Source organism: Dermacentor andersoni, chromosome 5 (genome assembly GCF_023375885.2).
Source record: "Dermacentor andersoni chromosome 5, qqDerAnde1_hic_scaffold, whole genome shotgun sequence".
NCBI lineage: Eukaryota > Metazoa > Arthropoda > Arachnida > Ixodida > Ixodidae > Dermacentor > Dermacentor andersoni.
The window spans coordinates 61,071,069-61,083,600 of record NC_092818.1 but is presented as its reverse complement, the minus strand read 5'-3'; the positions used below and the strand labels follow the sequence as shown (position 1 = coordinate 61,083,600).

The 12,532-nt window shown below is 45.3% G+C and overlaps 1 protein-coding gene across 5 annotated transcripts in view; it reads right to left on the bottom strand.

Annotated features, from left to right (window-relative positions):
- The window catches only part of LOC126530699 (coronin-2B-like), a 257,873-nt gene that overhangs the window by 14,211 nt on the left and 231,130 nt on the right, over window positions 1-12,532 (bottom strand). For all 5 annotated transcript variants that reach the window (XM_050177966.3, XM_050177965.3, XM_055070740.1 and 2 more), the window contains one exon: window positions 6,124-6,338. In XM_050177966.3, the coding sequence (XP_050033923.1) occupies window positions 6,124-6,338 (215 nt within the window). The remainder of the gene's footprint in view (window positions 1-6,123; window positions 6,339-12,532) is intronic.

Below are 12,532 nucleotides of genomic sequence, written 5' to 3'. Positions count from 1 at the left end.
CAACACGTGCTGGTACAGTGGCCGGTACCAGCACATGGTATCATTCCTAAAGTATCATTGCTACAAATCCCAGTCATGCTGCTAGTAATATACAACACGCAAATTGCTGGAGTGACTGGTTTAAGAAGAACTGCTATAATGAGAAAAAAATTTACACAGGTCCCACTCACTGTGGGAAGCAATGCTATGCGAAGCATTTTGCAAGCCACTAGCAATCCAGCATGATTTGGGGGTCATGCAAGGCATTGCTGGATAGACGAACATCTTTGCATATGTCAAGCAATTTGTGCATGTGAGGCAAGCATGTGCGTCATGACAGCAGCAAGATCATGTCCACAGCAAAGGGATGACGACTGAATTTTTGTACTCTGGCAAGAAGAGCCTTACAACACGTATCCTTATAACTTGGGCTGGTCCCTAAGGCAGTGCAGTCTAAGCCAGTGTCTGAAAGCGCTAGCTGCCACGAAGAATGATAGAACAACAACAAAAACAGGCATTCTCTCACTTTCATAAGCAAGTTATTGAATGCAACACGATGCATGTGGAAGACAGTGGTAAGATTGACCATCACTCGCACATTCTATTCCTCAGTCGGTAACCGAACGGAAACTGGCATGTGCATACATGCTGGCTGAAGAGCTAGCTCACGTTGGCACGAGACAACTATGCATGCCATCGTGGCCTAATGCTTAGAACATCGGGCTGTTCCACACCTTCGGCAATGGTAGCAGCACTTCGTTGGCTGCCAGCAAAGATCCCGAATACAAGACCTCAAGCACCAAGTTCTCAGTAAAGTGGGTGAAGGGGACGTTTGCTCCAACCAACACAAACTGCGACTGTAACCCTCAAGCAGGAAGGTCAGTGCCACAAGAGCCGATGGTGTACTTTTCTTGGTATATCACACCGACTCTTATTGAAGATTTTGCGAGATTTACAAATATGTTATTGTCTCCCAAGCAATGGAGTGGAGTTGGGAACATCAGCTGAAGAAATCAAGGTGTTTCTAGGAATTTTGATGGTTATGGGAGTGAAATTCCCATGAGGCCAGATATACTGGGGAAAAGCAACACGCATCCCTACAAAGCTGACTCTATGAGCGCAAAGCGCTTTTTCAAACTCAGTGCCGCGCTCCACACTACTGACTCGAATGCACCAAAGGACGTCCACGACCATGACAAGTTCTGGAAGGTATGACCCCTTCTCGGAACATTCAGGCAGCGATGTCTGGAGTTGGAGCCTATGGAGCACTGCGGCATTGATGAGCAAATGCTTGCATTCGCTGGATGGATTCCTGCAAAACAATTTGTTAAAGGGAAACTGAATCCAGAAAGCGTGAAAGTGTTTGTGCAATGTAGCTCTGACGGCCTAGCCCACAATGTTGAATTTTATCAGGGGAAGGGCACAGGTGTCAGCACTGAACATTCGCATCTTGGACTTGGTGGCGCTATTGTGATGCGGCTGGTTGAGAACTTGCCTAAAGAAAGGCATCTAGAACTCTTCATGGACAATTACTTCACTTCCGTGAAGCTCTATCTTGAGCTGAAGGAGATGGGAATTTTGGCAAGTGGAACAATAAGGGCAAATTGGCTGCAAGGCTGCGCAATGAAAACTGAGAAGGAACTAAAGAAAGAAGGAAGGAAGGGGAAGCTCTGACCAGAAGATTTCCAAAAATGGGGACATTTTTCTTGTCCCCATTGGCATTGGCATGACAACGGCGTCACCTATGTGCGCATAGACTAAGCAGGCACAGTGTGAAGGTGTAGTGAAGCATCAAAATTGCACATTGACATAGAATGCCCTTAGCTCGGTCATTGTTCAGTACAACAAGTAAATGGGGGGTGTCGACAAGATAGATTTTTTGATGTCCCTTTACCCACTGCGGAACAGAACTAGGAAATGGCCGGTGCGGGCGATATCGCATTTTGTTTCGTTTGCACTCTGCAACAGCTAGTTGGAGTACATTAGAGATGCAAACAACGAGCAACTGCCGAAAAAGAGCATGTTAGATTTGCTCGCATTTCAGAATGACGTTGCCAATAGCTTAGCCGCAAGCAACAAAACAGTTCCAAAGAAGCGGGGCCGACCAAGCAACGAAAGCCCAGCGGTGGTCGCTAAGACGCCTCACAATGCCGAGCCACTGTCAACGAACACAACGCGCTACGATGGCAGCAACCATTGGCGTCAAGTTATGCATACACCAAACACACAGCAATGCAGACGCGAGGGCTGCGCATCCAAAACCCATGTTCGATGCCCCAAATGCCGAATTTTCTCTCTGCTTGTTAACCATTTGCTTGTTAACTCTCTGCTGTTAACCATTCTCTGCTTGTTAACCATTTGTATTCTCACATGGAAACATTTATTCATGCCTAACGAGTAGTTAGAAAATTAAAAAGAAGGTACTTACCGTAAAAACTCACGTGCAATACGAACCCGCGTGTAGTACGAGGTGAAACTTTTGGGACACGAAATAGAAAAAAATGAAAGTTTTATCCACGTATAATACGAGTTACGAAAACTTGAGGAAAACATTTATTTAAATTGCACTCCGCACTTCAGTCACTGTCTTCCTCAGCTGCACTCTCTTCGGAGAGTTCCTTGTTGGACATATCTTCCCAGAGGTACTCATCCTCTGTGCCATCGAGCGCGTTCGAGATGCTGCACTTCTTGAATGCACGATGCACAAGGTCCTCTGGTATACTGGCCCATGCGTCCACAATCCACTTGCATAGCGTGGATGGCGAAGCCCGCTTCAGCCGCCAGGTCGGCGTCACTGCAGGCTCACCTGAGCGCATCCAATCTGCATAACACCGCCTGACTGTGTCCTTGAACGGCTTGTTCATGCAAACATCTAAAGGTTGCAGCTGAGACATCATCCCACCAGGGATAACAATAAGTTCAGTGCCGGATTCACGCAACAGCCTCTTCACTGAGTTGGCCAAATGGCAACGAAATGCATCCAGCAGAGGACAACAACAGTGCACCAGGCCACCTACACCAAACGGACTTTATCCAGTCGAGCACAAGATTCTCGTTTATCCAGCCTTTCTCATAGCATCTCACAACCACATTTTTTGGCAGCTCCTCACCTCTAGGCACTGTCTTGCACTTGAAGATGACATTGGGCAGGAAGGAGCTTGTGTCCGTCTGCCGTGCACGACAACATGACAGTAACTCGTGTTTTATTGTTGCCAGTGGACCGGACATAAACTTATTTAGAGCCTTTTTCGGGCATGGTGAGGGGCAGTGGTAGGTCCACATAAACCAGCATTTGGTCAGCATTGCTGATTTGGCCTAGCTGGAAGTTCTTGGACTTGCGCAGCGAAAGAACGTGGTGCTGGAAAGCCACAAGCAGCTCTTCGAACGATTGGGGCAGCTTTTGCGAAATTGAAGATCGGCAGCATAAGGAAAATCCAGCACGGCACCTGTAGCCATAAATCCAGTGCTTGCTCGCTTTGAAGGCGGAGCTCGGTAGCCCTTTTTCTCTTGCACGCTCCTTAGCTTTTGCCTGCATAAGCTCCACACTCGCAGCTAGATGCGCGGCTCGCTGTTGGCGTGCGAACTCTGTCAGGGCGAGTTCGATTTCTGGGAATGTCCCACTCTTCGGGCCGCGAAAGCTTCTTCGCATTCCACTGCACGCGAAAAGGGTTTCCTTGTGTCAACGCCATCTGTGAATGCTTTCCTCGTTGACACTGCCTCCCAGCCGCACTGTTGCTGATGTCCTGTGCGGCTAAAATAACCTTTCTCTTGAAAGCAGCAGAATACTATTTGCGTGATCTGGACATCTTGGTCCTTCAATGCGGAATAAAAAAGATGCACTTCGCGAAGCGTGGTTTGCACTTGTGCTGCCCAGGTGTGCACTGAACAATAACGAAATGATGCTGTAGTCACGCAGCAATAACGAAACCAAGCCGTAACCACGCAGAAATAAAGAAGCCAAGCCATAGCCACTCAGCAAATAATGAACTCAAGCCATAACCACGCAGCAATAACAAAACCAAAACTTCTAGCCCAGATTTCTGACCGAAATTTTCATTCGGATCAGCATATAGTACGAGGCGAAAATTTGGGACGCTAATAATAGGAAAAAAACCTTGTATTATATGCGTTTTTTTTTACGGTGATGTTTACACTCATGTAACTGCTTTGAGGCACCATTATCCACACATGTGGATGTGAATAAAATATACTCAAATACGAAAATTTTTGCATCATTTTTTACACTTGAATTTTCTCTGGCCTACTAATCATGGATAATGAAAAAAAAAAATATTTTTTCCTCTGAACAGATTTAATTGGCGCCTGAAGGGGATAAGTACTAACTGAAGAAGAACCCAGTGCAGCTGAAGCTATCAAAACTTGCCGTGTTGAGTCTTCAGTTCTTTTAGATTGTACTGTGACAGTTCCTTACCAATAAAGAATTCTGTGGACTAGAGCAGGTTACCATCAAAAGTCCAGGACGTCGCAGCAAGCTTGATTGGAAAGTTTGTGGTGGCAGTACAACCTGTCGTTCGTGCCTGTGTCTTTTATGTAGGGGTGTGCGAATACTGAATAAGTAGAGTTCGAATTGAATCAAGAAAAAAGAAAGCCGGATGTGAAATCAAATATCAGAATTCACAAAATTTAATGCTTGCAAATTTTGGGCAAGAAAATATGGTGCTTCACATGCTCGGAAGTCTCCTAGCATTGCATAACAAGAATCTAGCAAGCTATCAGCAACATAGGTACTTGGAAATCAAGACATACAGTACGGTCTACTCTCATTAAGGGGAAAAACAAATTAGTATGTCAGCGCCGATTACAGCTCAGTTCTGGTGAAGGTCTGGAAAATAATTTATCAGTAGAATCTGTTGAATAGAATCAAGTGCTTTTCTTCCACTGAAACTGATGCGTTAGTGACTCTGTTGTACTGAATACCACTGAGGTTCTCAGTTTAATAGTGGACCTGTACTTTGCTGCAATCTTTAATTTATTGCATGGAAAATTCTGCCTTCCAGTTTTTCTGCAAAATGCAGAAGGGCTATCCCAACTTTATAGCAGTTGGGATATCCTAAGGCCTACCTTTGCGTGAGGGGAAAGAACCGCGCATCATGCGACTTGCATTGCCAGTGACGACAGTAAAAAGCAGGTACTGTCCGCTCAGTTTCATTGTCAAGGTGTGGCATGATCTGCTGCCTGTCAAAGATTCTGCAATCTGCGCGGTCATGGCAAGTTCATGTGATGCCTCCTCCTTCGTGCTCTGTGGTTCTTTCGCGGAGAAAACGAACTGAAACGCTTGCTTGGCTGGCATCGTGCACAAAGGGCTCCATGGCAAATGCAACACTGCGTGGGTCTCAACGATGAATATAGAATATTTGAGAAATCGAATGGTACATATTTGATATTCACACACTCCTACTTTTATGGCTTATCAAGTTCCCATGGTAAGGGTGGCTGTGCTGTTTCAGAAGCGTAATTTACTAATACTGCTTAACTTAAATTCCTCTCTAGTGCCCATTTTAAGACTCCAGGACAAGACATTATCGGACCTGCCACGGTGGAACAGTGGTTGTGGCGTTACATAATGCTGCACACAGGGTCGCGGGTTTGATTCCCGGCCATGGAGGCCACATTCAGTGCTTTGGGTGCACTTTAAACTATAAGAACACTAGCATTTCTGCTGAGTTGCCATCTGTGTGCACTGGTGAGAGAGGAAAGTTAACATTATCTAATATTCCACTGGATGCTGACAAACTTCGGTGGTTTCCCATCGGCTTCATCTCGTGCACCCTCAAGATCTGACGCAGGAGCATAAACAAGCTCACAAGGCACAAAATAAGGCGCGGGGAATTCCTTGTTACCCTACGTCTGAAAACCTAATCAATTTGAGAAAAGTTGGAGCAAAGACCTGTTATATCTGGCGCTTAAAAAAAATGGAGGTAGTCAAGATTAATCCCGAGGCCTCCATTTGGCCCCTCTCATAACCAGCTGTTAGTGCGGCTTCTGCACGTTAAACCCCGCAATTTAATTTATGACTCTGTGGCGACTCTTGTCCAACGATCCCGATTTATAAGTCAGGAAACCCAATTGTGACATTTTTTTCTCTCACTATGCTCTATACAGCATTATCAATTCGCAACTTACTTGACTGCATTGTTGTGTTGTGGAGAGTCGTGGTTGTTCTTTTCATGGTTGTTGTTGTTGTTGTTGTTGTTGGCATGGTTTGCTTTCTCTCGGTAGTCCACATTGTTCGTTTGAGAGATGAACATGAACTTTCGCTCGTTGTTTCGGTCGGCCGTGACGAGGTTTCGTTCAGAGTTGTACATCACCGGCTTGTGGGTGCGGGCACCTGCACCAGTCTGGAAAGGCAGCAACATCACATGCAAAATACGCCTGGGTGTGACATAATTGTCAAAGGTGCACTGATGTCTAAAGATTAGCTTTTGTTTCTTGTACTCTGAATGATATAAGGGTCAACAAAGAATAACAGCTACAAAAATTACGATGTATTATGCAGTCGACGTTCATTACAACGGATCTGCATACAGAACACTTCCAGATGTAACAGACAGTACTTCTCACTAAGTTTGGACTGCCTATATTGTGCATGCAACAGATTCTGCTTTGAATGGACCTAGCTATAAACGATTATAGTCTACAACAGACAAAAATTTTCAGTTATATTTGTCTGGATGAGGCATATACAATGCACTTTGCTGTGCCAGTGTGCCGTTATAAAAGACAACAGAGTCTATGTTTGCTTGAGCACCACTAAGTCTGAAAAAAAAAAAGAAAGGTCATTTCAGCTGGCAACGGTGGCCAGTTTCTATCTAAAGCAATAGGCGTTGGTGGTGCTCTCAATGCAGTGAGCAGCAACAAGGACAGATGCACAGTTACCCATGCAGTATGTGTTTTTTCAATTTTCTTTTCAGTTATTTTTTAAAGTTTTTAGCCTGATCCATTTCAGCAATGGGTGGCCGAGCTGGTTTAAGGCAAAGCACTGCGTGGTACTTATGCAGGTCTGTGGTGAAGGTAGTCTCTCCGAATTGAAGACAAAGCTGTTGCCAGCACTTCTTGCCATCATCATCATCATCAGCCTGGCTGCGCCCACTGCAGGGCAAAGGCCTCTCCCATTCTTCTCCAACTACCCGGGTCGTGTGCTAATTGTGGCCATGTTGTCCCTGCAAACTTCTTAATCTCATTCGTCCACCTAACTTTCTGCCGCCCCCTGCTACGCTTCCCTTCTCTTGGAATCCAGTCCGTAACCCTTAAAGGGACACTAAAGTGAAACAACAAATCTGTTTAGACTAATGGAGGATTGTTTGAGAACCCTGCAGGCAGTCATTTAAAAAAAATACTTTAATTATTAGATGAGAAAATGAAGGTCCAAGTATCAGTATTTGAATTTCGCGCCGAAACCCCAGCGTCGGTACTTCAGCGTGACGTCAGGGATTCCAAAGTATGTTTTCTCATTTGGGCTGCGTTGGCCGAGTAAAGGTTCCCGAAACTTGCCATGTTTAATATTTGGTTCCTTTAGAACACAATGTAGTCAATCTGTACTGCTACATATAATTAGTAGGCCCTAGAAGATGCCATCAAAATCCAAGATGTTACAGCCACCAGGTACGGGAACTTAAGTAGGCGTCGCCACTCATATTTCGTTATTGCGCTTTTTCTGGCTTACCAAATGTCTTATCGTTGTGAGAGTGGTGTTTTTGGTGTTGTAGAAAGGTAATTTACTGATGCAGAAGAAATTATTTTTCACTTTAGTGTCCCTTTAATGACTATCGATTAGCTTCCCTCCTCATTACATGCCCTGCCCATGCCTATTTCTTTTTCTTGATTTCAGCCCAAGATGTCATTAACTCGCGTTTGTTCCCTCAACCAATCTGCTCTCTTCTTATCCCTTAACATTACGCCTGCCATTCTTCTTTCCATAGCTCGTTGCGTCGTCCGCAATTTAAGTATAACCGTTTTCGTAAGCCTCCAGCTTTCTGCTCCATACGTGAGTACTGGTAAGACACAGCTGTTATACACTTTTCTCTTGAGGGATAACGGTAACCTGCTGTTCATGATCTGAGAATGCCTGCCAAATGCACCCCAGCCCATTCTTATTCTTCTGATTATTTCAGTCTTGCCAGGTACGCTGAAAAAGACATTTTTATTGCAGGTGAAAGTGGTCTGTTTTATAAGGCAAAGCCAAACAGAACATACACTGTTCCGATTAGCAGTGCGATGGTGGAAAGCACTACAAAACGAGTATAAGTGTTTTGTTTTGCTGTAACATGAATGGATCAGAGAAAATGAAATTGCTGCATGTTGGAAAATTGAAGTACTGTATCTACTCGCATAATGATCACACTTTTTTGTTAAAAAAATTGCCCCAAATTCACGGGTGCGATCATTATGTGGATTAAACTTCCCGCAAAAAGAAAAATATTTTTTTCATCTGGCATTTGCTGCGGGATGACAACAGGCAACTGCCGCTATAACAGTGCAGGACACCGAAACAATAATGGCGGCCAGCGGAACAAGCCAAACATGCCAAATGCGATTTTTTTTCCTCTTTGTGAGTACATTATGCGCATTGAAACAGTTTCTTTCATATCAGTAATGAATAATATCATTAATATCGACAAGTCTGTGACAATAACGTAGCCATGTCCACTTTGAGGGGACAGAAACAGAGATGGGCGTGCTTAGCTGCCAGTGACATAGAAACGCATGGCGGGTATGCTGCGGAAACTGCGGCATTTGTCTTCACTACTATCCTAATACGGCACATTTCCGCTAAGGGTGGCCGAATATCTTCGCTGTGTTACAAGCGTCGATGTATGAATAGAGTACACTTCTAACGTATCAGTGTAAACGTGACTACTATCGTTGCCGCTCGCGATTTGTTGCATGCCCACGAGTGCAAACGAGAAGAATTGAAAGGCGCCTTTTTTGTTGTTGTTGTTGACCACAACCATTATAAAGCCTACAAATAATAGCACCAAGGCAAGTTTGGTTGTAGCTTTCTTTTTTTCATGGAAGAGCGGAAAGTGATGAAAGAAATAAAATGGGGCATCTGCTTAAAAATGTTTGGTGCGTGCAGACCGCTTGTTATGTCTTGAAGAGTCGTTTGCATAGCATTCGACAGATGGTAAGCGCGATCATCATTAGCTAGACTTGGCACACGACATAGCGCTGTGGCAAGTTCGGGGTGCGATCATTACGCGGGAAAGAAAAAAAAATGAAATTTTGACAACAAAATTCAGGGGTGCGATCATTACGCGAGTGCGATCATTATGCAAGTAAATACGGTAGCTCCACTCCTTGAAGAATACGAATGTGCTGGTTGAGTGGACAGCTAAGAAAATGGCATGGATGATGAAAGAGTTATTCAATGCCTGGCTGCTCCAGTTCGACCGGCAAACTACAAGAGAAAAAAACAAAAAGGAATGCGCTCCTCTCTTCGGAAATCGTGCTAGTCACATGAAACCACCAGATCTGAATGCAGTTGAGCTAGCGCACTTTCTGCCAAACACAACATCAGCACTGCAGCCCATTCACCATTCCGTGAAGGCTGCAACAGAATGTGCCTAGTGGAATGCCTGCTCTTTGTCATGCAGACCAATCAGGAGTCAAAATCGATTTCAGATTTCCAGTTGGAGTGCTGCCAGGCGTTTGACACAGCTCGAGAGATATAATAAAAAACTGCTTTCTGAAAGCTAGGCATAAAAAACCTTTTGAATGTTTGCCTAGTTGAAAAACTGTTCATCCCATCATCAGCATAGCCTCAAGTCAGAAAGGTAATATGTCTTTATTTACATTACTGTGGGTTTAATGATGTACTCGGAGGCCTGAAGTAGCATCTGCAATGCTGTGAAATTGAAACCGGCATCAGCACAGCTGGCCTGTCCCGCCCCGAGCTGAGCAATGTGATCGTTGTTTTCCCCATTGAATGCCGACTCACATAACAAGCCACTTACTGGGTGACCATGGAAACCAGATTTTGTACATTGTTACGATCGACTAGCGGGGGAAGCGACCTTCCAGCCTTTATTGTCAAAACCTCCTACTGCAATGAATCGCTTCGCGAGGCTCACAATATGTCGCTTTGGGCAGACCAGTGGCGACACCAAGGCGAAACACATTTGATGGCTACGGTGCTGATGGATGGCACTTGGTCGCCTACCCCGATGCTGGGACCGAGAAACTCCAGTGAAAGTACATTATGCACCGCTTCATTACCGTTGCTGCTGAACCATACCAGGAGCCAAGACGCGCAAATCGAGTCAAGCATGACACCCCCGTCTATGAGCATTCCCTTCTTTCTCTGGGACAGCGAGCCGTGTGTGCATGAGGTTATTTCTCTAATGGCGTCCAATGAACATAGGCGCCGGAGTGAGCGTGCCCTCTCCCGCCCTCAAGGCGACTACGAGCGCTGCGATTGGAATATAGTGTGACCGTGGATTTCCCTGGCCTAGGGATCTAGGGACAACAGAGGGGTTAAAAGCAGACATTTTTGATGTAGCTAGCGTATGTTTGTGTGCTCTGGTGTGTGCCCTCCCAGAAAGATGTAGTCTTCTCTTACATGTAGCTCATGCTACGAGAACGATGTACTGCACTCCGTGCTCCAGCCAGTACAATGATCCCTTGTTCTGCAAATAAGTTTGCGTCTCCTATGTAAATATCCACCCCCCACCCACCCCCCCTCTGCCCCGTTCCATTTCTTCAACCTCTCGACCTCATACTTTTCATGAAGGAAACCCCCCTCATCAAGAAAGCTCGGACGAAGATGGCGTGGGCCTGCTTAGCCTAAGTGTGATGTCCAGGTATCATAGGCCAGTTTCTCGATACGAGATGGATCAGCGGCATAGCCTAAAGAGTGACCTTCATTGTGACACCATACTCCGAGGCCACGACTCCCGAATCCTGCAATATGCACTGGCTAGAATTTTGTTTATCTTATACAGCAGTGTGGTATCGACCGAAAAGATTGTGTAGGCCTGGTACTGCGCAAGCAGAAGTGCGTGCAGTACTGCATGGCTCGCAACTTTTTTTAGCCACTTGCCAAAAATATGGTAGTACACCTTTGCTTATCTGTGAATATTTTATTTACTTCCAATATTGCAAAATTTCTGTGATAACATGCACAATGAAACACCTGGCACACCTGGCATGTGAAGTTACACCATTCCACAACATGCCACAGCACCAATTTTGGATAGAACGGACCTTTGTCGTTGGATTGCTGGACGCCATTGTAATGAGTCCAGACTTATTATTGTAGCTGTTGTTGCACATATATTATGCACCTGTTATTATAGTAATATATATATAGTCTCTAAACCTTACCTTAAGCTTAAAAATATTTCATGTACAGGGACAAAATTATCCGTTTTCAAATGCAGTTAAATGGAGGGCGCTGAAATATTTCAGAGATCTGCCTCCTATACAATGTTACGAGCCATTTGTCCTGTGGGTATAGAAGAACATGATGAAGTGTAGAGCGGACAGGAGGAGGATGAAGTGAGGTCTATCGTCTGCCATATATGTTGTTGCTGCCCCACTTTTAGTCTTCTTGTATGTACATAATGTAAGTAAACCCCTATTTCTGTAGATCTCCACGTAACATTTGGGTGGAGTTGCAGGGTGTATCACAAGCCGGCGTTCTCGCTCACCGATTACCTGTCGCTCTCCATCACCGTACCCTCGCCGTCCCTCTTCAGATAACTGACCAGTGCAGCTCCCGGAGATGATACTTCATTAGTCAACCGACCCAGAAATTCTCTATTGGCCCTGGCCACCCGACAAAGTGTTTTGGACACAGAAGTGGATGGCTTGCCTGCTTCGGTGCTCATAGACACAGAGGCACAATTATCGGTTATGAGCGCTCGCCTTTCTCATCATCTCCGCAAGGTTCTGATGCCGGTGGCGTTGCCTGTTGTCCCTGTTGCCAACGGGGGTACGTCTTGCATCAGTGGCATATGTACTGCGAATTACTATAATAACAGGTACATAATATAAGTGCAACAACAGCTACAATAATAACAGTCTGGACTCTTTACAACGGCGTCCAGCAATCCAGCGACGAAGGTCCGTTCTATCCAAAATTGGGGCTGTGGCATGTTGTGAAATGGTGTAACTTCACATATAACTGCGCCAGGTGTTTCATTGTGAATGTGAGCTTTGCTAGCCACCAGACCTCAAGTTCTATTCACCGTTCTGCACCAGCGTCCACATGAAGTCATCCTCGGCCCTGACTTCCCGAGTACCCATTCCGTCATCAACTGCTTCTCAGGCCTTCTACCGTTGCAACTCCCTTCTGTGCCCAATCTCACCACTGAGTCACCACTGCGTTTATGCGTCGCCGAGTTTGTTCACCTTTGGCCAGTTACAACGACATATGTCACACTGACCTCAAATCCCATGGTTTGTGATGGCAACTATGTTATCTCTCCTTCCCTTGACGCTCTTTTAACAAGGTGTGTAGCTCTCCCTCACTACATTGCGAATGTTTCTGTAAACCGCGCATGTATCCCTATTCTGAACTTTGGATGCACAC